A 25,725-nucleotide genomic window follows, 5' to 3' on the forward strand; every position below is an offset into this window, starting at 1 on the left:
ATAAGGAACTGGATGAAAAAAGTAAAAAATATGTGTCATTATTGAGAATCAAACCCACGACCGCAGGCTCAATCACAAGCACCTTATCCACTAATCCACAATCTCCATTTGTTAAGGGGATGCAAAAATTATATTTGTACATGAATAAAAAAATTCGCAATATATATATAGTGCAATTTTCCGACGAAGGGGGTTCGGTCGCCACCCCTCGCACCCCTCTAGTTCCGCCCCTGCTCATAATAAATATCACATATAATTGCTCATTTAAAACAAAAATGAACACAAATTAAAAACCATGTGCACAGCAATTTCCAATTCAATTTTTGTTTCTTCCTTCCTTCAGTTCAACATAATGATACACTATATTTTTAGTGTTTTTTTTCCATTCTTTCCACCATACCTTGCTAACAGTAAGTAATGCTCTCCATTTCTATATAAAATTTACACGCTGCAGCAACAAGAAAATTCCACATAGAATCTTTTCTTTCCCTAAACCCAACTCCCCAAATACTAATCATTAGTCCTCCATTGACTCACCAATTAGCAACAACCATGCATGCAGCAACATTCATTTAAGGATTTCAATTCTTTTCACATCCAAATATAATACCCCTATCCTCTAAGAACATATACCTACTAATTTATTATACCCTCAATGGGTTGAGATTTTAAAACTCACCTGGATGCACTGCTCCTGTGTCACTGCTGCGGTAATTTTCTCGTCCTTTCTTGCTTCTTTTTCTAATTAATTATGTACTAAAGTAACAAATTCTATTATTAATCTATTTTAATAAATATAAGAAAAGTGGTTTAGGATATTAAATAAGTTAACATTTTAGTCCATCAATTAAATTAATTATTTAAAATCACCCATCAACTAATTAATCGAAGTTATCGAATAATTCAAAATTCTCAATTTAAATGTACGGAAAGAGTCTTTTATGAAGGGAAGATGACTATTTCCCAAAATGACCTAACGAATCATTATACTGAAGTTGTTATAGTAGGTCTACTTAATTGCTAAATTAGTTACAGCAGCTGCTGAAATATATATAACAACTATTTAAGTATTTTACAGCAATTCTCGAATTTGCTGCAACAATTGCTTAATCAACTTCAGAAATTGATTAAACTAACAAATTATTTCTATTTTGTCTCAAATGTACAGATTAAATGTCTCGAACTAAAAGAAAAAATTGTAGAATTGATGTTCCTACTAAAAGTTTAAAAAGAAAGCAAAGTAGTACACAAAAAAAGATTGAAGAACAACAAAATAAAGACATTGATGAAACACAATTGACTAATCTTATTGAGATTGTCATTATTGTTCATAATTCAGAGCAGCCTAGAGAAGAAGAAGAAGAATCTAGAAAAAAATGATTCTTCCAAGAATGTACATGATTCTGATGTTGCTGACAATTATAAAAAAAAAGTGAATGGTGAGGAAAAAGAAGATGAGGATAATGTACATGACTCTAATGTTGCTGATAATTCAAAAAAAAAACTGAAGATAATAGTGAGGCTTCAAAAGATGAGGTTGAGGATAAGGAGGAGGATAGAGAGAATGAAATTAGATCAAAAAGGCGTCATGATAAACCTCTACCGAAGTTTCCACCAGCCAGTCCTTCAACTGCTAATCCTTGAGTTGACAATCCTTTAATCGTCAATCCTTCAATTTTCAGTCCTTCAGTCAAGCCTGTCAATTATTTATCTTATGGCTTTGAGACACCTATTGATACCCATCCAGATATAATAGGTGATCTTGTGGTAAGATCAGAATTAAAAAAACTATCTAAAGATTTTAGAGAAATACTACGAAATCAAAATTTGAAAAAAATCTTTAGGTCTATGGTGTTTGAAAAATATTTAGATCTAGATAAAAGTGTGAATGCTCAATTTCAAATTAAGTTGGTGTTTCAACTTCTTCGATGCGGGATTAAAAGTGAGAAAATATGAATTTTGGATAAATTATTGCAGCCTGTTTGCTTTGGCATGAAAGAGTTCACCTTTGTAACTGATTTGAACTGTCATCTACTTTATTTGTATGGACTTATTTTAAACAACTTATAAGTTGAAAACAACTTCTAAGTAAAATAAATAAATTGGGTTGCACCTACTTATTTTTTTTTAACTTATAAGCAATTTTCAATTTATAAGTTGCTAAAAATAAGTCCATCTAAATATACTCGCAATTTTTTGAATTGTAATTTTTGCTATTCTTTATCTATTTCGTATTCAACATAACTTTTCTATGTTGCATATTTAAGAATTTACTGAGACATTTTTGATATTGATGATTAAATTTTTTTTCACTGTTTTTATCAAGTGTAATAGATAGAGTTTAGTAATTATTTAATAGAGATTAAAATATTAATTTTTGACAAACTTAAAAAATAAAAATTGTTCAATGAATATTTAAGAAATTATTTTTAACCCATCCTTAAACATGGAGGACCTTTTTGTTATTTTTTCAATTTTGTGCTATTTTCACGTGTGAACATCGGATAAAGATGTCAAATGACACAATTATAAGCAATTTTTAGGTGAGTCAAAAGTGGTCTAATAAGATATTAATCACAATTCAAGAATGAGTTCATCAATAACTATTTCTAGAGAGCCTATAATTGCAAATTAGGTGCATATTCAAAAGTAACTGAAAAATCTTTTTTTGTTTTTAACTATGAAAGTTAAAAATATTTCACACTTAAATATGATGGATATTAACTTTTTTTGTTTTCTGTTGTTTCAAACTCTGTGATATTATCAAAATGATCCACATGTTTGAAGTTTGAAAATTCGACATTTTTTAACTTCAATGATTTTTTATGAATTCAACATTAGTTTAGATATTTTCTCGTTTCTTCATAATGTAGCTAATGATAATTTTGTCCAAATTTTACCTCCAAAGTAAAAATGATTAATTTATAAATTCTTACTATTTTTAACCACAAATCCAAAAAATGGTTAGTCATTTTCATTTTTATTAATTCAACGGATGCTTGAAGTTTCGAGGCTAAAGCGCACATAATACCTGATATTAACACTATTTAGAATCCGTTTAAATTGGCTTATTTTAAGCTAAAATAGCTATTAAGCACTTTTGGAGTGTTTGAGAAGGTAAAAAAAATGCTTATAAACACTTAATTTTAAGCTAAAATGCTAAAAATAAGCCGAAAGTCATAAGCTATAATTTCTAATTTATGGCTTTTGACTTGTAAGCCAAAAAATAAAAAGCCAATCCAAATATGTTCTTAGTTAACTTATAGTCATTTCATTTTGAATAATTTAAGGGAAACTTACATAAATATACAATATTAAGAAAATATTTACCATTTATAGCAATAAAAAAATAATTTCATTGAACACTTATAATACATTTATAATACAGTTTTAATACATATTGCAGAGAACTATTTATAAAACATATATAATACAAGTTTTATAGATGGATAATACATTTATCACATATTTTAATAGACTTATAATACATTATGTTAGTTTCTTACTACACAAACATAATATATATTTTAAAACACTTATAATACATTTATATTGTATGCATAATTCACTTTTAATACAAGTGTAGATTTATCATAATATTGCTATATATTGCTATAAATGGTAATAAATAAAAAATATCGCTAAAATCAATAATTAATTTTTTAAAAGCACTCAATCAAGTAATTTTTCCATAATTTAATTAGTAGTCATTTGTAGTAAGAGCCCGTTTGGATGGGCTTATGTTGGTCAAAACCAACTTAAAGCCCCCTTTTAGCTTTTGAACGTATTTGCTTAATGCTAACTTTAAGTCATAAAGTTCTTAAAGTTAGTCAAAAATGAAAAGTTAGGATTCCTAACTTTTTTTTTCTAAGTGCGTAAAGTCATTTTCTTTGACCATGAAAATTACTTTTATATCCCTTATATTTTAACTAAATTCCCAAACTACCCTTTTTATTCTTTTAACCCTAAAATTCACATCATTTTCCTCATTTAGGCACTTTTATCCAAACACTCAACTGCTTATTTATAAAAATAACTTTCAGCACTTCAAAGTTCTAAAAACACTTCATACATACAACAACAACAACAACAACCCAGTGAAATCCCACATCGTGAGGACTTCATACATAAAAATTACTTTTTTTAAGTCCATCCAAACAAACGGGCTCTAAGTTCATAATATTTGAATAGTAATACTCTACGGGTGGAGCTACGATGGTGTGAGGTTCGTCAAAATATTATATATCAAATCTTATTTTATATTGGTATTTTAAACACTCTTACAAGTTACAACCAATAGAGCTAGACTTGTAGCGCAATGGCAATGGTATGCTCAAAACTTACATGGTACCCAAGTTTGAATCCCTGTAGAGTAAAAAAATTTTGGAAAAATTACTTAAATACACAACTTATTTTAACATATTTTATAAAATTCACTATCATTTGAAAAAATTATAAAAATTTCTACTCTCTCTTATTCTTTGATACATTATTTTACGCGATGTATCGATCAAATACATCACTTTATGTGATTTATTGGGATGTAGGATACATCACTTTATGTGGTGTATCGGTCGGATACATCACTTTACGTGATGTATCGGGACGTTGAGTGATGTATTCGGAACCGAGGGATGATGTGTCGGAATGTTGAGGGATGTATCCAGAACAGAGACACAACGTATCGGGGCGTTTTTGGGATGTATCCGGATTCCATCAAATTTAAGGATTTTTTGTAATTTGAAAAAAAAGTAGAAATATGATTTATTTAGCTTTTAACACTATGAAATTTGTGTAATCCACCTTCTTTTTTTTTGAATTTACTATCCAAAGTATAGATACCATTCATAAAATTTCTGACTTCTAAACTAAATACTCCTTAACTTATGTTATATAAAAGTTACATTTAACAAGTATCATGCACTATTTTATTCTTCGTCTTTACCATTTTTAATATTGACATTGCATAAATTATTTTTTGAAAAGTTATTATATAATAGTCAAAAAATTCACTAGATTCTTCAAAGAAGTTTTTACAATCTGCATAATCCAATACATAACAATATTGAGGGATATCAACCTTTTTAAAAAAATCTTCTTAACCATATTGGATCAATTATTATTATTTGTTTTGTTATTATTTTTAATAAAAATGTAGATCTTTATATGAATTTATAAATGTATCAAATAATTAAGTAAATTTTATTTTTATAAAAATAAACCTAAAAAATATCAAATCATATAAATTTACACAAAAATTTTAGTCGTTGAAAATTTTGAAGAAGGTATATATGATGGATAGAATCTGTTAGTTATTCAATGTTGTGTGATAATAAAGATTGCTATTACTAGTACAATATACAAACAAAAAGGGTGAAAAAAACCGCTACCCAGAAAAAAAAAGGCGCTAAAGTTAAAGTAGGACATGTAAAAATTCTTTTTGTCGTAAAAATAATAAATCTGATATATTTATTAGTGATAAGAATACTTTCTTTTTGAATTTTTTTACAATTATTTAGTTATATCATGTTCAATTAAAAAATGACAGTAGAAATTTCTGTCATTTTAATTATTTTGTTGAGTGAGTACACTCTCTCAGCCTAATTCAAACAAGTTTAGAGGGGTTATAACATTCTTACAAACTTAAATAGAGCTTTCAAAATGGGTTGGATTAATCCAATCCTAAATAACTAGCAGGTTAAATGATTAGAACGGGTTAATTTTTTTAACTAAATGACTTATAAAATAGCAGTTCAACCTAATTCTAAGCGGATCGAATATTAATGAACACAACACCAATACATCAAAAGTTCACATGTCTATGAGTTGCACACATTTTAGTGAAATACTTACAAAACAACAAAATAGGCAAGATATCATAGTCAACATTCATACGATTCATTAGAACAACATATATTACATGATCAATTTTTTCATAAACTAGATAAAAAAAAGGAGAAATGAAAAATTAGGCATAAACACAAAAGTAAAAGAGGTCAAAGATTCATCGTTATAATAACTTCAATTGCCTGATTGCTGAAGATTTGATAAAATAAAACACTACTTAAAACATATATAATAAATATTTTTAAAATTCATGATCCACAGGGTGGCCTATGAGGCTCGCGGGGTGAGTCTATAAGGCTGGCTGGCCAAATGAGGTTGGACTAAAAAGTCTTGTTTCTAAATGAGCTGAAATTTTTTAATCCAACCCCATTTAATTTAGTAAAAATTATAGGATACTGTAAGGAGCAAATTACATTTTATCTCTACCCTTTTTCTAATTACAATAATCATTTTATTTTTACAACTTTTGGATACATAACTCACACGCCGGATACATTACTGCAGATACATAATGTAACAAGTTACTACGCTAAAAAGGGGGGGAAATGAAAAATCCCATAAATTAAGCAAAACAAATTGATATCAATCTAACTAAAAAATTGTAACAAATTCAAACAATTGAATTTTTAAAAATATCAGAAATTAAGCAAAACAAAAAAGATATCAATCTAACCAAAAATGATAACAGATTCAAACAATTCAACTTTAAAATTTTCTTCTCTCAATTCTCTCTCAAATCATAATAGATTCAAACAACTCAAGTTTTAAATTTTCTTCTCTCAATTCTCTACGAAATCATAATAGATTCAAACAATTCAAAATTCAATTTTTTCTCTCTCAATCCTCTCCCAAATTATAACAGATTCAAAAAAGTCGAAAACAATAGATGATACATGATGAATATATCTATCTTGTTGAGATATTCTGAAATCTGAAAAAGTGAGGTGAGATATGAACGATACAAAAGTGATAAAACAGTTGTTGGACAAATAATTGCTTTTGTGAATCTCAAATAAGTAATTTCAGTTGAATTAGAGATCGTTGAGTCGTGGAAAATTTAGAGATCCGACACATCGCAGAGGTAATTCATCTCCAATGATTATTAGGAATGACATACGAGTAAAATTATATGTTGAAGTGTCGAAACATGAGCCTGGATTTCAATGTATCCTCTATGCATTAGTACAACAGTCAAAAATGCTGAAGAGATACATAACTTTTATGGATCATCCATAACTTTTATAATGTTGTGTAATCATTTTTTGAATTGTGTTCATGTATTTTGTTAAATTGTTAAGTACTGTACTTTTACTAAATACATTAAATAAGTAATTGTTGCTCACAAGATGTTAGGTTTGAGATTGATAAATTACTGTGTGGTAGTTTTTATGTATCAGATACATTTAGTATAAGTTTGAATTTATGTATCATGTCCAAAAAATTAGTGCATGATACATTATTATTTATGTATCTTATTTTGTTTGGGAAATATTGTATTTTATAAAAGGCACATTTATACATGTAATTGTTCTCAGTAGAATTTTTTGTGTGTGATACATAACACAGTAGTGAATTGATATGTATATGATACATGTAATAAAATATAAAAATCGTTGAATTTGATATATATTATGTATCGTGTACATATCAATTAATTTGATTTACAGTGTTGTAGCTATAGAACATTAGGATTTATGTATCAAGTGTATTTATTGGGTAATGCATACATACAAATAGCCTTTTAATTTGAATAAGTCTGAACAAAAATTAAAAACTGCAAATACATAATAACAACTGATACATGGTAAATTATACAAATTGTAATAATTATGTTTCACATTAATAATTAAAGGCATCAGACAAACAAGTTGAGATATGAAAATAGACGAGAACTCATATATATTAGAAAAAGATTCACAATAAAAAATCAAATAAATAAATAAATCAGCCAGTTGCTCTATCAATATTGTGTCATATACATAAATATGAATATGATATAAACTGATATTGTTATAAAACATTAGTGTTTAAGTATCAACAATAATATTTGATAATGTCTATAGATACATAGTTTTCTAGTTGAATAAGTTTGAATGTATGTATCAGTAGTAAAAAGATAACAAAATTTGTAATAGTATAAGTATGAACATGATACATACTAATTTGTATTTTAATAAATTAAGCTGATGTATCAAAACTAATATTTGAACACGATACATTGTGCGTGATAAGATTATAATGTATCATAATATTGAAACGAAGGCATTATACATTAATTTAAGAAACAAAAACAACTAGATACATTAAAAATCTGAACCCATATGTATTAGAAAAAAATAACAACAAAAAATTGAAAGAAAAAAACAACAATTTGATCTATTGAAAAAAAAATGATGAATAAATTCTTCGACACTTTCTCCTTTGCTATGTATCAACTCTCGTAGCTTTTTTTCACTTTCAACAATGGCGTTACCCATGAATCTAGACCTAAAGTCCTTACCGGAAGCCACCAACAACTTGACATTTTTCTCCATTTTGGGGGCGTTTTTCCCACAATCGATTTTGAAGACAAAGATGCATCCTTCTTCGACTAATCATTGAATTCAAATCGTGATACATTACATAATGGTTCTCTTCCTGTATGGGCAATGTATCAGAACATTGAAGCAACTAACATAAACAAAATTAGAAATCAACATAAAGTACCACGAATCAATACCTTAGGTAGTGTATGGCGAGAAATTGCAGATCCAACTTGTCTACTCTTTTTTTTGGAATTATTTTTCACATTCACTTTAGAAGTCGAAGGTACATTCTTTTTCGACTTTGCCTTTTCCACAATCTAATTTTTCATTGATAATGAATCGTGCAATCGTTTGGATCTATTTTCAAGAAAAGCATCGTCGTTAGAATCATATACACGACCAATATTATGTGATGCTAATCGGGTAATTCAAATACTAAAAAAAATGACCTTCATCCATATGTATCAAAACTTTGCAGATGAATTTTTTTTAAAAAACTATAGAACAAAAATCAATGAACTAAAATATAGTGAAGAAGAAAAACTACCTTGAGGAAATTGACATAAATTGACTAGAGAGAGAACAAATTTGAAATTGTGGGAAATAACTACTGAGATTGAGAGAGTGAAAATAGGGAGAGATTGAGATTGAGGGAGTGAAAATAGGAAGAGAAACGTGTAGAATGAAGTTGAGGAGTTATGTATCTAGATCAATGAGATTTTAGAGAAAAAAGAGAGATTTTTATAATATTTTAGAATGATAGAAAATAATAAAAAATATGATAAACAAATAATATGTAGATAAATAATTTCTTTTTTAATTTAAGAATAAGAATTGAATTGGGCCGCCCGCGCGGCCAAGTACATTTTGACAGCTCTAAACTTAAGGTATGTAATTGTAAGAAAGTATGAAGTTGGAAGGGGTGAAATGTATTCTCTATTATCCTAATTAGCGGGAAAGTATAAAGAAGTAACAGTTTCTTTTTGTACAATTCCGTTCCTGAGAAGACAAAAATGGACACGGACTCCGAAGGCCTGAAAACTCTAGCCGCCGAGCAACGCCGGGAACTCATGGCGGCGCGTGACGTCGACGTCGACTTTGACTTCGCTTATCAACTTCAACTCCAAGAAGTTATCAACGCCTCCCTCTCTCTGCAACCCTCCACTTCCACCGCTTCACCACCCAACCCCAACTTACTCCAACCCCAACCGAATTCCTCTTCATCGAAAGACGGAATTTCGAACTTCACCGACTTGCAATCTTCAGAACTCTTGCAACTCGAACGAGAAATCGATGATCGCAAACTCAGCGAATTGGAATTCAGGAAAATGCGTGATGACCTTCAGCGTCGAATTCATGATCATCGCGTTGCTCAGGAGATTCTTCGTATGCCGGAGGATGAGTGGAAGGATAATGGAGACAATTTTGAGCTTCCTTTTGGAGAAGGATCGTCCAAAAGTGAGGATAAAGAGGTTTTTAGGGTTTATTTCAAGGGTTTAGTGGAGAATTTCTCTTCAAAGGTGTTTTTTGGTGGGATTGGAGTTGCCATTTGTGATTCCAGAGATGAATTATTGTTTGAAATGAGGAAACCGTTTTATGGAACTGCAATGAATCGCCAGTGCATTGAGTTTAAGGCCCTGATTGAAGGTTTGAATGCTGCGATCGCCTTGGATTTGAAAAGGGTCGTTTTCTGTTGTGATTACTTTCCTATCTTCCAATTTGTAAGTCCAGCTATTTCATTTAATCAATTAATTTTCTATGGTGTTTTAATATTGGTATTTCATCGCGAGGTTGTTTGGTCCATAGGCTATATATACAAGATTTATGATTAAAGGATTGTTATAAGAAGATTAACGATACCCGTATAGTTCATCACCTAACATTTTTTTGCTTTGCTGGGATCTTTTGTTTCTTTTTTTGTTTATGGACTTTACCAGGCTTACAATTGTTCATTCACATTGATTGGAAGTTGTATACAAATGATGTCAAATAGTATAAAACATTAAAGAGAGTGTCATATAAATTGGGACAGAGTGTCATATACTGTCCAAGTAATTAGGAGTGGTAAGATTTTCCGGGCTTTCAGCAAATCTGTTTTGACTTCTGGGACTCCAGAAGATTAGTCATTAGAGCTCAATCCTAGCTATTTGCAGGTGCATTTGTTCTTCTATTAACAAAAACATATCATGATACATACATGATATAATGTTGGTCCTTGATCATAAAGTAAATCAATACAAGGACATTTTTATTTTCTGGATTGAAGAACTTAAGTTTTTTTTTTTTAGAAATAAGAGTTAAAGGTTTACCTGACTTAAAAATAGTACAGAGTCACTGCATTATATTCCTGGTATAGTGAGCAGAATGAGCTCACATGTGTAAGCCTACACAGATGATATATCTAAGGAGCTATTTAATTGGATGGTATCTCAATTTTATGATTTTCACTAGTCAAAGGTTTCCTTCTGCAGTCGTTTCTTTTAAGCCACCCTATCCAGATAAAGGAAGAGTTTATCTTTCCAAAAGGTTATGGCTCAAATTATTTAGTTGCCTTTGTTAGTTGGATTTTTTTGTCTATCTACAATAAAGGGAAAAGGTAATGCAGACATGGTAGGGTAAGAATTAGCACAAATATTCAACGTCCACTACTTTTTTTTTTTGGTTTTGCTGTCATATATTGAACAGCTGAATATCACTCAAGCTTTCCAAAGGGCTTAATTTGCTGAAGTTATGTGTTTGGGGATCTGTAGGTTATAGGCCGATGGTCAGCCAAACAGCGGAAGGTTGCTGCTTTACTAAATCAAGTGGCTTTGCTTCGACAAAAGTTTTCATTTTGCCAGCCCTCTCTTGTGCCCCGAAATGAAATTAAGTTTGCATTTAAATTTGCAAGAGAGGCAATGACTTCTCAAATTAAGAAAGTCGCAGAGACAGCTGCTTCAACAAATGTGTACGAAACTTGTGCTATTTGTTTTGAAGAGACTGATATTGGTCAGATTTTCTCGGTTGATGATTGTAGACACCGTTATTGTGTCTCTTGTATGAAACAACATGTTGAAGTGAAGCTGCTTCATGGTATAGTGCCCAAGTGTCCTCATGCAGAGTGCAATTCAGATTTGAAACTGGATAGCTGCAGTAACTTTTTGACACCTGAGTTAGTTGATATTATGAAGCAACGTATCAAGGAAGCTTCTATCCCTGTAACTGAAAAAGTTTACTGCCCTTACCCGAAGTGCTCAGCACTAATGTCAAAATCTGAAGTTTTAGAATATACTAAGGGTATCTTTTTGGGAGCTGAAAGACTTGGAATTAGGAAATGTACGAAATGCATTGGTCTGTTTTGTGTCAATTGCAAAGTTCCTTGGCACTACAATATCACGTGTGATGAGTACAGAAGGAGAAATCCTAATCCTCCGGAAGATGTTAAGTTGAAAACTCTGGCAGCAACGAATTTGTGGCGCCAATGTGTAAAGTGCAACCACATGATTGAACTTGCAGCAGGGTGCTACCACATGACTTGCAGGTACAGACATGGATGTTCAAGTTCCATTTGTTTGACTCAAACATGAAATAAGTTGACTCACAAATTTTGGAATCACGTTAGTCAAATGCGTATCTTTTTCCTTGATGCCATTAATATGCTCTGAAAATATATTTATGCTGTCTAAACTATTCTTTACTTTGATATGACCTTACTTTCATACCAGCTTAACCCAGATATAGCTATTTGCTATAATCTCCATGAAATGTAGACTGGATTAAGTGAACACTATTAAGCCATATACTCCCCTCTATTGTTAAAATGAAAGTTTGTCGTTGCCTTGCATCTTGCACCCCCACCCCCACCCTCCAAAAAAAATTTGATATAGAAAACAACAACTTGTTTATGATGTTGGACATGCCTACTGGACCGAACTATATATATGTATTATTCTACAGGTACCTTGATGATATTTTTGGGACACATTTTGATTGCTCTTCTGTTTTGTCATCTTACCCTCAATTGATGTATCATTTCTTTCTTAACATGACTCTTTTTGCACGCAAGGCCTCATCTACAAAAGTGTTTGTTATTGACCGCTTAAAACATATTCCTACTAGCTATTGTTGCACTCCGATTGCTTGTTCCATTTCAGACATTATTTCAGATATATTAGTAGATTTTTTTAACTGAGGGTCTCCTGTTCTGGCCTTATACTGTGTTTCCTTTCTGTTTTGTCCCCCCTCTCTTCTCCACTCTTTTCCTGTCTGTGGAGTGGATGAGTTATAGGTTATCCAGGTTGGTTCGATACATATTGTTAAGTATTTTAGTAAATATGCTTATCAAAAAAAGTATTTCATTGAATATATTTGTGTAACATTTTACTGGAGGTTTACTCTCCAAGTTCAGTGGGGAGGTACATGTTTCCAACGTAAAGAAATTGTGGGTCTGTGCTCTTTGCAGATAATGAAAGAGTGACATTGCTTGTGTAAGCCTTGGTTCTTATACATAATATTGATACCATGATATTGGTTGACCTTGGAAGAAGTATTTCTGCGCTTTTTTTTCTTTTTTTCGTATAACAATTCTGGCCAATATGTCTTGATATTTTTATCATGGTGATCACGTTCCAACTAAAACTTGTATGTTTGAGTTAGTACCTTCACTTTCTGCTTGAGTTGATCATATCAGTACCCACGGATAATAAAAATCTATTAATCCTGCTGTACATTGAGCCATGTATAGGAGGTCCATAGATTAATGCACGAGTTTACTTTTACCACTAAACAGTAAGAAGATTGGAATGTGCTACTTTGCTAGGAGGACAAACAAATGTCAGAGGGGTTGGAAGGAGCGTCTCTATTATCTTTTTTATTTTTTGTTTTTTATTTGTGCGTAATAGAGCCCAAAGATCAACTAGTGATCTGTTTCCTTGAGATGTTTCGTTCTTCCTCAATATTGGTCATACATGATACCTACTGGGCCTAAACTTAATCTTTGCCTCTGTGATTACAGTTGTGTTGTATTGTATGTGTATTAGTAACAACATTTTTACCTGTATGGACAGATGTGGGTATGAATTTTGTTATACATGCGGGGCACCATGGAAGGACAAGAAAGCAACTTGCTCCTGTAAGCTTTGGGATGAGGGCTACATTTTAGATTCTGACGATGATGACGATGATGATGATGATGATGAATTTGATGATTATGATACCGATGCCGATGATTACTACTTCTGAATCTTATAGTGGCGGCCTCAGTGCTGTGTTTCATCATTCTCTATTTTGGTACTTGACTATCTGGAATATTTAGTCAGTTTTGGGTATTTGCTGGAGAAATTAGTACATTTTGTGGTGGTATTATGTGACTCTGTCTTGGTCACTTCATCAGTAAACATTGCCTCCTCTTTTGTTTTTTATATATATTGTGGTGGTGTAGCCCGGGCTAATTGTGTATTTCCAGAGGGAAACTTGGAGGACATATATATGTTCAGAAAGCCAAACCATCCTTTAGATGATAAAAGACAGATTATCTGTTGTTTTTCTGGTACCAAAATTATTTGTTTTCAACATCTTCCCCGTTTATTTCCCAGAATTGTCACCCCTTCACAAAAATGAATATATCATATGATGTTTGTTGCACCTCAGGTATATGTGGCTATTGGTATACTCGGGATGCTTATCGGTCAGTTCGATCCTATTTTGTATGTTATCTATGCTTATTGGTCGGTTTGATCCAATTTTGTATGTTATCAGTTAATCTGTTTGATAACATCCTAAACCGGTTTGGTGTGAAAATTTGAAGGAAAATAAAGACGCCACTCGTTTAGTGATACTACCTAGCCGCCTTTGATAAGGAAAACCAAACCAAACAAAGGAGTTTTAATGGAATAGTTAGAAGGCTAGGCTTTCTCTATTTTTTTTTTATTTTTTTTGTATTTTTCAATTTCCCTCCAGCTCCTTTTTCAAGGAAATGGAAAATAGTATTGAACATTTTTACAAGTTTGTTTCTTTATTAGATCATAAAAGCTCATTTTTCAAAGATCTTTTCCTTCTCTTTGGGTTGAATATCAACCGTAACGATTTAATAGACGGTTCATTAGAATAAATTTAGATGAATAACACTCTCTAGAAACGTATAAAAAGCTTTTTCCTCGTATTACTTGAGAAAATGATTGATTACTTTGTCCATTAGAATAGATTTAGATGAATAACATCCCCTAGAAACGTATAAGAAACTTTTTCCTCGTATGACTCGAGAAAAATAATTAATTATTTTATCATTTTTATGCAACTTTCAACACAAAGAAGAAGATGAAGCCCGCCACAAGAAGATCATCAATTTTTCAAGAAATAATCTTTGAAATATTCTTTTTATTTAGCAGCCTGTCAAGTCTTTAAGGTAAAGACATAGCATTTTTGTCGCTATAATTCGTATTATTAAGAGTAAAATAAGATTCTGTCATTTGTTGTTGCTGTTGTTCTCTTCCTCAGATTTTTAGCATGACTTGGCCATTACTGTATTTCATTTTCATACTTAATTATGAAATGCTTTACTTGAGTTATGGATCTATTAGAAACATTCTATTTACCTTCACAAAATAACGTTAAGTTTGCGTACACCACTCTCTTCATACGAACTTGTGGGATTACATTTTCATACTTAATTATGAAATATTTTACTTAAGTTGAGAGTCTATTGAAAGTTGAGTGCACATCACTTTCGCCTTGGATACAAAGATATGAGTTTTACTTCGAGTAGATATAGGTGTTAAATCGTTGAAATTCGAAGAACAATTTATTTATTTATAGGCAAAGCAGATTAAGACACACATGATTGAGATTTGAAACAATTTTTACATGCACTTTATCGATGAATTTTCAACCTCAGTTGCTTATGTTTGAATTATGCTAGAAAATAGGTATACTTATAATTTTTTTTGTACATCCAACATTAGTTAAATAACAATCGAAAAAGTAGATATTTATACACTTCATCCATTTTAACACAATCCGACTTAAATAAAAAGTGATTAAACTAGCCTCGAGGGCGAAATTTATTTTTATAATTCTATTCTTAAGATTGCAATCAACCAGACAACTTGCCAATAACTCAAACAAACAACTAACAAATAGCTCGTGAAAAACCCGACATCACCTTCTTGTTACTAGAAAATAAAAAAATAAAATAAAAATAAAAGGACTAAAATTAATATTCAATCTTATGCTACCAAAAAAAGAGGTGAAAAAAAGGAAAAAAAACAACCAGAAGTCACAGTTAGAAGTAAAAAAAAAAGGGGTGAAAAAAAAAACAGAGAATAGGGAAAGCCCTTTGGTATCTCATCACAGTCACAGCATATCGAACAGACAGCCGAAAGATTACGAAGAGAGAAGAGATCGAAAAAATGAGCGGAACAGTGAAGAAGATCGCCGATGTGACCTTCAAGGCCGGCCGGACTATTGATTGGGAAGGAATGGCGAAGCTTCTTGTCACCGATGAAGCTCGCAAGGAGTTTTCTAACCTACGTCGTGCCTTCGATGATGTCAACTCCCAACTTCAAACCAAGTTCAGCCAGGTACCTCTCTGTTTTTCTCTTTCATTTCCGATTACGTACTGATTGCATTTTTATGTAGATCTAGGGTTTCATTGTTGGATCTATGATTTAGGTATTTCGTTTTTTTCGAGTTTCATACCTAACTATCAGTTTTGCGAGTTTACTAGCTGAACTATCACCAATTATCAATTGTTGTTCACTTTTCCTACATGAAATATTGACATCTTTTAGGAATAATTGATAGCTGAGGTGTGGTTTGAAAAATAGTTGGTGATAATTTAGACAGGAAACTAGAAACTACGGAACTCGAACGCCTGATAGATAAAGTCAAAAAATGGGGATACTTTAGGTGTGCTTTTGATTAGTAAATCTTTCCTTTTTTGAAAAAACAATTTAGTATTCATTGATGGATCGTTTTGGTGATTGACATCTGCTAGCAGTCATTTTAGTTTGGTTGGAGATTTATCTGTTAGTTTAGGGATTAGTGTGGGCTTTATAGAGCTTTTGGCTTAGAGAACCGTTGTTACATTTTGTATAGGGGAGGACATTGGTGTTGCCAATCTTTCATTACCAATTCAGCGTTTCTCTTACTGTAAAAGAAAAAACTCAATGAGCTTTTTTCTATGTCATTATGTAGAGTCTTGAATGTGTGAAAAGCTTGTAGTCTTTCTTCTATAAGGTTTCACAGCTTGTTTGATTTGACTAGCGGTACTACTGAAATTTAACTACTAGAACCCTAATTAAGGTCAATACATGAAATAGTGTAGTATTACTGATTAATCATGTCGTTTTTTGTTAAATTTTATCGTTGGTTTCTGTTTTTTTGTTACACTTCTGAGTACCAGTCTTTCCTAATATATGTTTAATTTATTGTACTTGGATAAATTTAGAGGCTCTAACGCATAAGGGATCTTCACTTCTTAATGATGCAGGAGCCTGAGCCCATAAACTGGGAATATTACAGGAAAGGAATTGGTTCTCGCTTGGTAGACATGTACAAAGAAGCCTATGAAAGTATGTGGAACATCAGGTTTCTTTTTGGGTTTACGGTCTTTTCTTACTTGTGTATTGTGTAGTCTCTTCGGTGATAGCATCCAGCATTATAAGAGTTTGATTAAGGTATTGACCATAAATTTCTTTTTTAGCACATTCTAGTGACTGTGTAGTCAAAGGCGCGCTTTAAGCGCGCTTAAGCTCTAAAGCAACGCTCAAAATGTGTTCAGCGCTTCGCCTCACTTTATGTGCGCTTTGGTCTCGACATCAAGGTTTAGGCAAACTTTTACTTGCCAATGAGCCTCTTCTGAAGAAGTGACACTAAACAATTGATATTTCACTTTATCATAATTTTTTTTCAATTTCTTTGGTCATATATTTGTCATTCATGTTTATAATTATTAGTCATGGACTAAACATATATATTTGTATTTTTTTCATCCTTTGCGCCTTTTTTCATTAAAGCCCGCCTCTTTATTTTCTCTTTGCACTTAAATCCCCAATGGACCTTAGAGCTTTTTTTGCACTTTTCGCCTTCGATTATACTTCGTAGTGAAGACAAGCACGGGATTTCTTGCTTCTAATCATTGTTTCCTTTCTGTTTGTATAGAAACTAATCAAATCATTGTCGCTAAAAGAAAATGTTTAACTCTTCTAGCATATTTTCCAAACACTTGCCCTGAAATTCTTGTTGAAGGATGGCTCTTTTTGGGAGTGTTGGACTTTAGTGCAGCAATTACGAGTGCATGGTCATCACTAGTAACTACTAAGGATGAAGAGTTTCTGGAATGAGTTATTTGTACAACTTCTTTTGTCAGACAAGATATCATCTTCCATTTTCCTTACGTAATGAAGATTATTAAGAATGATGTGTGCTTGTTTGGTTATATTTGTTGTTTGATGTGGTGCGTAATTTGGAGAATAATACTATCTAGTATTGGAGCAGTTATTTAAGTCTATGCATAGTATTTACTGCTTGCCTGATCCTGTCATGTCATGTTAAATATACTCGAGGTTCCAGAGTTAAGAGGACTTTCTTGATTTTTTAATTAAAAGCTAAATATTCTTGCTGGTGGTTGTTTAGCAAGTTAGGGCGAATGGATGTTTGAGCTTCCACAGTAGAGAAGCTGAGAAGGTTTATAGCAATGAAGGTTAAGTGAGGTGCCTGAAGTTGACGGATCCAGTTCTGCCATAATTTATCTGAAAATAGAACTGTTCCTGTGAACTAACTGGTAATTAATAAATGAAAAAAGAATCAGCCACACAAGAAATTTCTTGTTACATAAAAGTTTAGTGACAGACTCACAACACCAAGTATACTCTTGAAATCTAGACATGGCCTAAGGGCTCCAAGTTAATTACTTTGGTTTGCTTGGCTATGAAAGATTTTATCTTCGGTTTTACCCAGATTCAAGTATGTGAAAGACTTGATATCTTTGTGTAGCTGTCAAGTCCACCAGATACACTAAGTTTTGTATAGCTTGACATGGCTGTGAGGAAACCTGTTTTTTGGCAGTCAGCATGAGGGTGATAGACTTAAAAGATTATGCCTAGCTCTGGGTGAGGGGGAGTTGAAGTTGAGTTTGAATTTGTGGTCTGACATAAAATCCCGAAGAACAAAAGAGCGTGATGTATCTTTGTGGACGGTTATGATGAATTATTTGTTTTGTTTAAACTTTGGTCTCTTTTTTATACGTTCAATTATGTTTTGGACCCAAAGAAATGAGATATTCCCTCTCCAACTGCAAGGCCATGTACAAACCTTTCACACTAGAAATCTTAGTCTTAACTTCGTTATAAGGTGAATGAACCACAAAGCAATAGCTAGTATAATCAACAGCATCTGCAACTTTCCTATCAAGCTAATGTTATGTGCTCTAGAATTCTTGCATTACAACTGGTTCGCTGAACTCTGACCAGATTTACAAAAGATCGTTCGATTCCTTTTTCTTTTCTTCTTTGAACTGCTCGTTGAGTGAAATTTCACTGTGTTTGACTAGGGACTCAGTCCACTGAGATTTTCTAGTCTCAGAATTTTCAGGAAATTCCATAGCTCCTGTTTGAAATATGTATGTTCTCCAGCTTAATAAGAGCCTTAGATTTTCCCTTATTTTCGGGAAACATTGGAAAACAATTTCAATTTATTGTCCTCCTCCCTGTTAGTCTTCTTGGCCTCTTGCTAGGTCTTGTTCATTTCTCCTCAGCTTGTTCAATAACACCGTTTTGGATGCATAAATTTTACCAATCTCTTCTTTGATGTGGTATCATGGTGACTTGAACCCACTGCCGTCAGGTTGGAGGTGGAGGGTGCTTTCCACTTGACCAATTTTTCTTGCATGCAATTTTTCTTGCACTACCAAAATGACCTGCCAATGAATATATGCCCAGCCCAGCCCAGCCCAGCCCAACCCATCCTAATTTGGGCTGGTAAGGTGGGTCCTCTCTTGTCTGAAATTTTTCTTGCACTGCCAAAATGACCTTCCAATGAATATATGTCCAGCCCAGCCCAGCCCAACCCATCCTAATGTGGGCGGGTAAGGTGGGTTGTATTTTCATGGGATAAATCTCACCTACCTGTCTCCTGTCAATTTTCTTTGTAATCAGTTGAAATTTTCGATTGTTTGAAAGCTAGACAACCTTCTTGTTATGCAATTCCTTCGGTCACTGTTGGATCCATGGAGGTCATGCCTATTGCCTAATATTGTTTGGAAGATGCAATTACAATTATCTAAAGTCAGTGATTCAACTTATATTTGTTATGTTGCTCCTTCAGACTAATGTATCCTCATCTGGAGTTGGTGGTTTGAATAATGTTGTCTTGCAGGCATTCAGATCCCCAAGTTTGAGGACACAGTTACTCCTCAATACAAACCCAAATTTGATGCGTTGGTAAGGAAAATCATAATACTCCTCTTCCCTGTTCGTTTAGTGTTGTAACTTCCTTTATGTTTCCTAGTTAATGTATCACTGTTGATATACTAGTGGATAGTTAGTTGTAAGATAGACTTCATTCTAATATATTGGTTAGTAAGAAAGAACAAAACACATTCAAGGATGTGGCGTGACAATCAATGAGGTGAGTGAAAACTTTAGAGACCAGGTTTCAAATCCTAGTGGTGACAAAATAATGCTAAGTGATTTTTTTCCATTTACCTTAGCCTTGATATACTAGTGGATAGTTAGTTGTAAGATAGACTTCATTCTAATATATTGGTTAGTAAGAAAGAACAAAACACATTCAAGGATGTGGCGTGACAATCAATGAGGTGAGTGAAAACTTTAGAGACCAGGTTTCAAATCCTAGTGGTGACAAAATAATGCTAAGTGATTTTTTTCCATTTACCTTAGCCTTGGTAGACATAGTTGCCAGGTACCTGTGCCGGTGGGACATAACAGGTGCCTGTTAGAATTGTCGAAGTGCGCCAAGTTAGCTAAGACACCACTGTTGTAAGATAGAATCCTATCAATTGAACAGTACTCTGAACTCTTACTTTTGTGCTAATTTGAATTCACCACTGTCAATTGAACATTACTCCGAACTGAACTCTTACTTTTGCGCTAATTTGATTCTTTAAGAAGATGGGTAGTCTGTAGTCAGCCACTTACAGAAAGGGATCAACTGCTTCAAATGGAGCAAAAGGCAAAGTAGGTTTAAGCCTTAAGGTATTTAACAAAGTTATAACAATACTATATACATACAAGAATCATCTTGTGAATTACATGTTTCAAATCTAGATTTTTAATTGGCTGTCATCAGATTTCATATACTTACCATAGAGATCTATGTTCTTGTGTCCGCTTATGTTGCGTGCATGCTCTAAAAGTGTTGATGCTAAGTTAAAATTTCATGTTTCAGAAATATAGTTAAAAAGTTTCATGTTCCAGAATTTGTTTAATCAAAACGTTTGTACAAAACTGCAGTTGGTGGAACTGAAAGAAGCTGAGAAGCAGTCTCTCAAGGAATCTGAAAGATTAGAGAAGGAAGTTGCTGAAGTGCAAGAGTTGAAGGTGACACAGAGCTGCCACTTAATTTCCTTATATCCAGATAAACACATCAATTTATTCTTCTCTTTCCCTCAATATAGGTATTTAATCGTAGCTCTGTTTTGATTTACAGAAAAAACTCAGTACCATGACAGCAGAAGAATACTTTGCAAAGCATCCCGAGTTAAAGAAGAAATTTGATGATGAAATTCGAAATGATTACTGGGGCTACTAAATTGGCTTCATGAGCAGTTTTCTGGATCCTCCTGTGGGGTTGGATTCTCTGAGTTCATCTGTTATTTAGGAATAAAAGGAAAGAACCAATTGGTTTGTTGGTGGGGGTATTTTAAAGAATGTGAACTGCTACAATGTGCTTTTTCTCTGATAAGTTTATCATTGAAATTACTGAGGAAATCTTGAATTCCTTGATACTGGAATGCTCACCATTCAGTGTGAATTATCTGTCTTTTTTTCTCACCAAACTGTTATTACTCATATATGCAAAGAAGAGTTGCATTTCTATTTCTCAACATTCTTGCTTGTCAACAGTTTATTTTCTAGCAATAGAGAATTTGACACTGGCATGATGAAATAGACTTTAGTAGGAATGCCATAGATTAGTCAATATCAATACTATTTGGGTAATTATTTACTATCAAATGAGTATTTGTTGTAATTAGTTTAAGTAGGGGCATATTCGGGTAATTATTTTGATGTTCATATAGGTGTTTGATGTAGTTTTCCCTTATTATGTACATGTCTCCAATAAAGTTTAAATATTATTTTTTGATCGACTTTTGTTTCACGTCAACTAGGGTGATCACTTCATTTTTTATATAAATAATTGACTGAATAGATCTACGTGCAACACACATACATACAATATAGTTACCAACATGGATTGAAAAAATCCTGTTTATGGGCCCTGCAGTGCACGATTCGAATTTAGTCGGGCTCCATGGGCTCCGGGAACCGAGTGAGAAATAAAAAAAAAGGAATAATTACGGTGGATAGCCATTCAGACATTTTAATTACCAAAAAAGGGTCATTCGATGTATATTCATATATATATATATATATATATATATATATATATATATATTGTATATTTATGTATACACTATGTATATTTTATGTATAGAATGTATTATAATGTATATCCAGTGTATAGCGTATATATAAATAATCTACATTGTATAGTCAATGTATACTTTCTATAATTTTTCGCAAGTTATATTTTATAGCCACTCTATATTTCCTATGATTTTTGCTATTTATATAAATAAAACATGGTTATATTTATTATAAACTAATTAATTTATTGTATATATTTGAAATTGTCCCCCAAAAAACATAGAATTTAGTTACTTGAAAGTAGGAAGATTCTTAAAAATTTTGATTGAACTTTTTTTCATTCATTAAAATTTTTTATAATAAATAACATTATTATTTATTATTTTTCTCAAATAATTGTCATTTAATATTATCCTAATATTTAGGTTTTTGAAATTAATTAAACTTATAACTATTGAATTTTTACTTATCTGTAAGAGGTAAAAATTTCTAAATATTTAGTATTTTAAAATTAACTAAAATTTTGTTTCTTAAATATTTTCTTGTTTGAAATATATTAAAGTACAAACACATAAAGATTTTACTTTATATAAATTATTGTTTTATTTGAACTATATATAACATAACTAATATTTTGCATGTTTCCATCTTTCAAAACCTTTTCAGAAACGTTTGATACGTTTTGTCCTAATTATAACTTTAAACCAAGTAATTTTAATTAAAATTGGAAAATGTCAAAATATTCTTATTCGTTGGTTATTTTTAGCTTGTAGTATGAAGGTTTAATGCAATAACATATTATATGGAATAAACTAAATCCCAATTGACATAAATAATGTGTTATATAGTTTTATTTATCAGTTATAACACAATTTTTACTCTTATACATATTAGCCTTATTTTTCTTATTAGAAATAGCTAAATACATATATAATACATTTCTAACACAGTTTGATATAATAACACATAAATTAATTTGAATATTTAAAATTCAGGTATAATACATTATAACATTATGAATAAGAGAAATAAATAGGATAAACTACTTAATTACACAAAACATTCCTACCATGCATGTTTACTAATTCTTCGTATAGTATAAAATAATTATAAATTGTCTCACTAATTAATAATTTCATATCAGATATCAGTCCGATACACCTAGATACATATATGCTTGTTACCAGATATACTCTGAAATACAAATACATATAGAGAGAGGCGAGTGAGAGAGGAGAGAGGCAAGCGAGATATGAGGGGGGGCGAGAGAGAGTCAATTTATCACAAATACATGCGAATCACACTAGATACGTATATCTCTAAATGTATTGTGAAATAAAGATCTATATAGAGAGAGGCAACGAGAGAGTCAGTGTAACCCAGACACATGTGAATCCACTTAGATACACTGGATCTGAAATAAATTACACCTAATTTTGACCTCATGTATCCCGAGATACATGTATCTGGATGCGCCAGATTAATCAAAAATCTAACACAAATGATATTTTGAAAACTCACGGGAAAACATGTAATTAGTTCCTAAACTAGTAAAATTGTGTTGTTTGCCCAAAAATAAAATAAACAGTAATATATTTGGAATTCAATATATTATACATATTATAAGCATGTTTTAATGCACGTGGTGAATATATAACTAAAATATTTTTAATACAAATGTATTATAAGTATTATATGCGGATTTCAAACATTTAAGTACTATGTAAATTAACTTATGATGTTAGAAATGTATTGTATTTATTTTGAAATAACAACTACCAAATTCATAACAAGTATAATATTGAATTCGAATTATATTGCAAACTATTATTTATATTTAATATAGTTTTAATATAACTTTTTAAAGTTTCACCTTTTCTCCTCTAGTCAATTATTGTTCTAAAGTCAGTATCAGATCGTGCAAAGTTAAAAAATTCAAATATGTTGAAAACTGAAATATAGGAGAGCATTTACAAGCCGTAAAAGAAACTACACACCATAAATGTAATCCGTAGACCAAACTTCAGAAGCAAAAATTTTAGCTTGAGTTTTACGAGTCTGATCTACGGATTGTAGAACTCTTTACGGGTCATAGATAGGCTCGTGAACTAAAGTCTTGAAACTTAATATTTAGTCTAAGTATACGGATACCATTTACGGTCCGTAGATGACCCTCGTAGATTGCCTCTGGCAGTTTTCTTTCAGGGTTGTTTTGGTCTTTACTCATTTAATTTCTATACTGCATCGTTTTAATCTATTCTAAATGGAACCCTGAAAGTTAGTCAACTAAACCTCCTATTCACACACAATCCTCAGACAAATTCATCTCTTACGCTCAAGGTTCCTCTTAAGGAAGAAACTAGGATTCTTCACCTTCAAGTCTCAGTTCAAGAATTCAAGCTAGGGCTTCCATTCTATGTGTGTAAGATTTCATCAATAGGTATCCTTTCACCCATTGAGTCTCAAAGAAAATCTTAGTTCTTCAGTTATTGATTCCTACAGAAACTAGGTTTCATATCAAAATCATGTTCTTTATTATATCTCAGTCATTCTTCATGTACAATTTTAATTACATGTTTTACTTATATTTCAATACTTTTAAATGATATTTTCATGAACCCTCAGCATATGAATATTTCATGTCCCAAAATCATATTATTTTAGACTGCATGACTCAGATTATCAGTTTTTCATGATTATAGATGTTTTCAAATAAATTGTTTATTAATTATTATCAACATTCATGAGCTATTCAAATTATCAGTTTTATCAACATCATTCAGCATGATAAGATTATTAATATATCAACATGTTTTTCATTGGGAGTATTACTTAGCACCAAGCGGACCAAGGGATGAAGACTCACCTGTCAGTTAGAATTGAAAATCTATCTTTAATAGAAATCTTTAAGTTCCAAAACTACGTGTCACCATATGATTTTAAGGGTTACTCGTCAGATCAGGACTGACGCCTTAGTCCTTTATGGACATTAGCTTAATGGTACCACATTAGCTGAGATCAACCTTTATATCCTGGCTAGGTATATTGGGCCCTTTTCGATGGGGATTATACATCGAACTCCATTTCTATCTTACATGTTTATATGTCGGTTATTAGTATCTCCCACAGTTTAGTCTCAGTTTCATCGCATGACCTTGTAGTTAGTTATTTCAATTCAATATTTATCAATGCATGTTATTACTTGGTCATTGCATCATCTCATGTATTTTAGCTTCATGTTCATCTCAACATCTCAGATTTTTTATGCTTAATTTTATTTAGTTGTGGATTATATCCATCATATTCAGTATATTCAAAGTACTAACTGCACACTCTCTCACTACATTATTTTATCATATAGGTATAGACGCTCAGTATCCAGCTTGCTGTTAGTATGATTCCCAATCAACACAGCAACAACTTTGATGAGTCCTCATCTTTCGAGGACAACCTTTATCTTTATTTCAATTATTTAGTATTTCAATTTTTCAGACAGTTAGAGTGGGGGCTTGTCCTAACAACTCATCTTAGTAGAGGCTTTTAGATAGATAGTCACTCAGATATCAGTCTTTTAACGTTATGATTATGTTAAGATGAACTTATTTTGGCTATTAAGATTTACTATTCAGACTTTTCGCATCTCAATATTAACTTTCGCATCAGTGTTTTAAGTTATTGTCTATGTTAATATTATTTTCATGTCAGACCATGGAATATTAGCTTAGGTCACTTGTGGCTCGAAGCATCGTGTTACGACTAAACTTTTG

At 31.8% G+C, this 25,725-nt stretch overlaps 2 protein-coding genes across 2 annotated transcripts; both read left to right on the plus strand.

The window, feature by feature from the left end:
• The first annotated feature begins 9,310 nt into the window (after positions 1-9,310).
• On the plus strand, positions 9,311-13,922 carry LOC129904000 (E3 ubiquitin-protein ligase RSL1). The gene is made up of 3 exons (XM_055979531.1): positions 9,311-10,093; positions 11,123-11,892; positions 13,418-13,922. The coding sequence occupies exons 1-3, from the start codon at positions 9,386-9,388 to the stop codon at positions 13,590-13,592; spliced, it is 1,653 nt and encodes a 550-aa protein (XP_055835506.1). The 5' UTR covers positions 9,311-9,385; the 3' UTR covers positions 13,593-13,922.
• A 1,722-nt stretch (positions 13,923-15,644) lies between these two features.
• On the plus strand, positions 15,645-21,414 carry LOC129902275 (ATP synthase subunit d, mitochondrial-like). Its single transcript, XM_055977430.1, has 5 exons — positions 15,645-15,928; positions 16,840-16,921; positions 19,725-19,789; positions 20,822-20,908; positions 21,018-21,414. The coding sequence occupies exons 1-5, from the start codon at positions 15,758-15,760 to the stop codon at positions 21,117-21,119; spliced, it is 507 nt and encodes a 168-aa protein (XP_055833405.1). The 5' UTR covers positions 15,645-15,757; the 3' UTR covers positions 21,120-21,414.
• The last annotated feature ends 4,311 nt before the right edge of the window (positions 21,415-25,725 follow it).

The sequence above is a fragment of the Solanum dulcamara genome, chromosome 9, assembly GCF_947179165.1.
Source record: "Solanum dulcamara chromosome 9, daSolDulc1.2, whole genome shotgun sequence".
In the NCBI taxonomy this organism is placed as follows: domain Eukaryota; kingdom Viridiplantae; phylum Streptophyta; class Magnoliopsida; order Solanales; family Solanaceae; genus Solanum; species Solanum dulcamara.

What these genes read in the sequence shown, in the direction of transcription:
- LOC129904000 (XM_055979531.1), top strand. Translation starts at nt 9,386, where the DNA reads ATGGACACGGACTCCGAAGGCCTGAAAACTCTAGCCGCCGAGCAACGC. An exon ending in ACTTTCCTATCTTCCAATTT is followed by an intron (nt 10,094 to 11,122) that starts GTAAGTCCAGCT and finishes GGGGATCTGTAG; the next exon opens with GTTATAGGCCGATGGTCAGC. An exon ending in TGCTACCACATGACTTGCAG is followed by an intron (nt 11,893 to 13,417) that starts GTACAGACATGG and finishes CTGTATGGACAG; the next exon opens with ATGTGGGTATGAATTTTGTT.
- LOC129902275 (XM_055977430.1), top strand. Translation starts at nt 15,758, where the DNA reads ATGAGCGGAACAGTGAAGAAGATCGCCGATGTGACCTTCAAGGCCGGC. An exon ending in AACCCAAATTTGATGCGTTG is followed by an intron (nt 19,790 to 20,821) that starts GTAAGGAAAATC and finishes ACAAAACTGCAG; the next exon opens with TTGGTGGAACTGAAAGAAGC. An exon ending in CTGAAGTGCAAGAGTTGAAG is followed by an intron (nt 20,909 to 21,017) that starts GTGACACAGAGC and finishes TTTGATTTACAG; the next exon opens with AAAAAACTCAGTACCATGAC.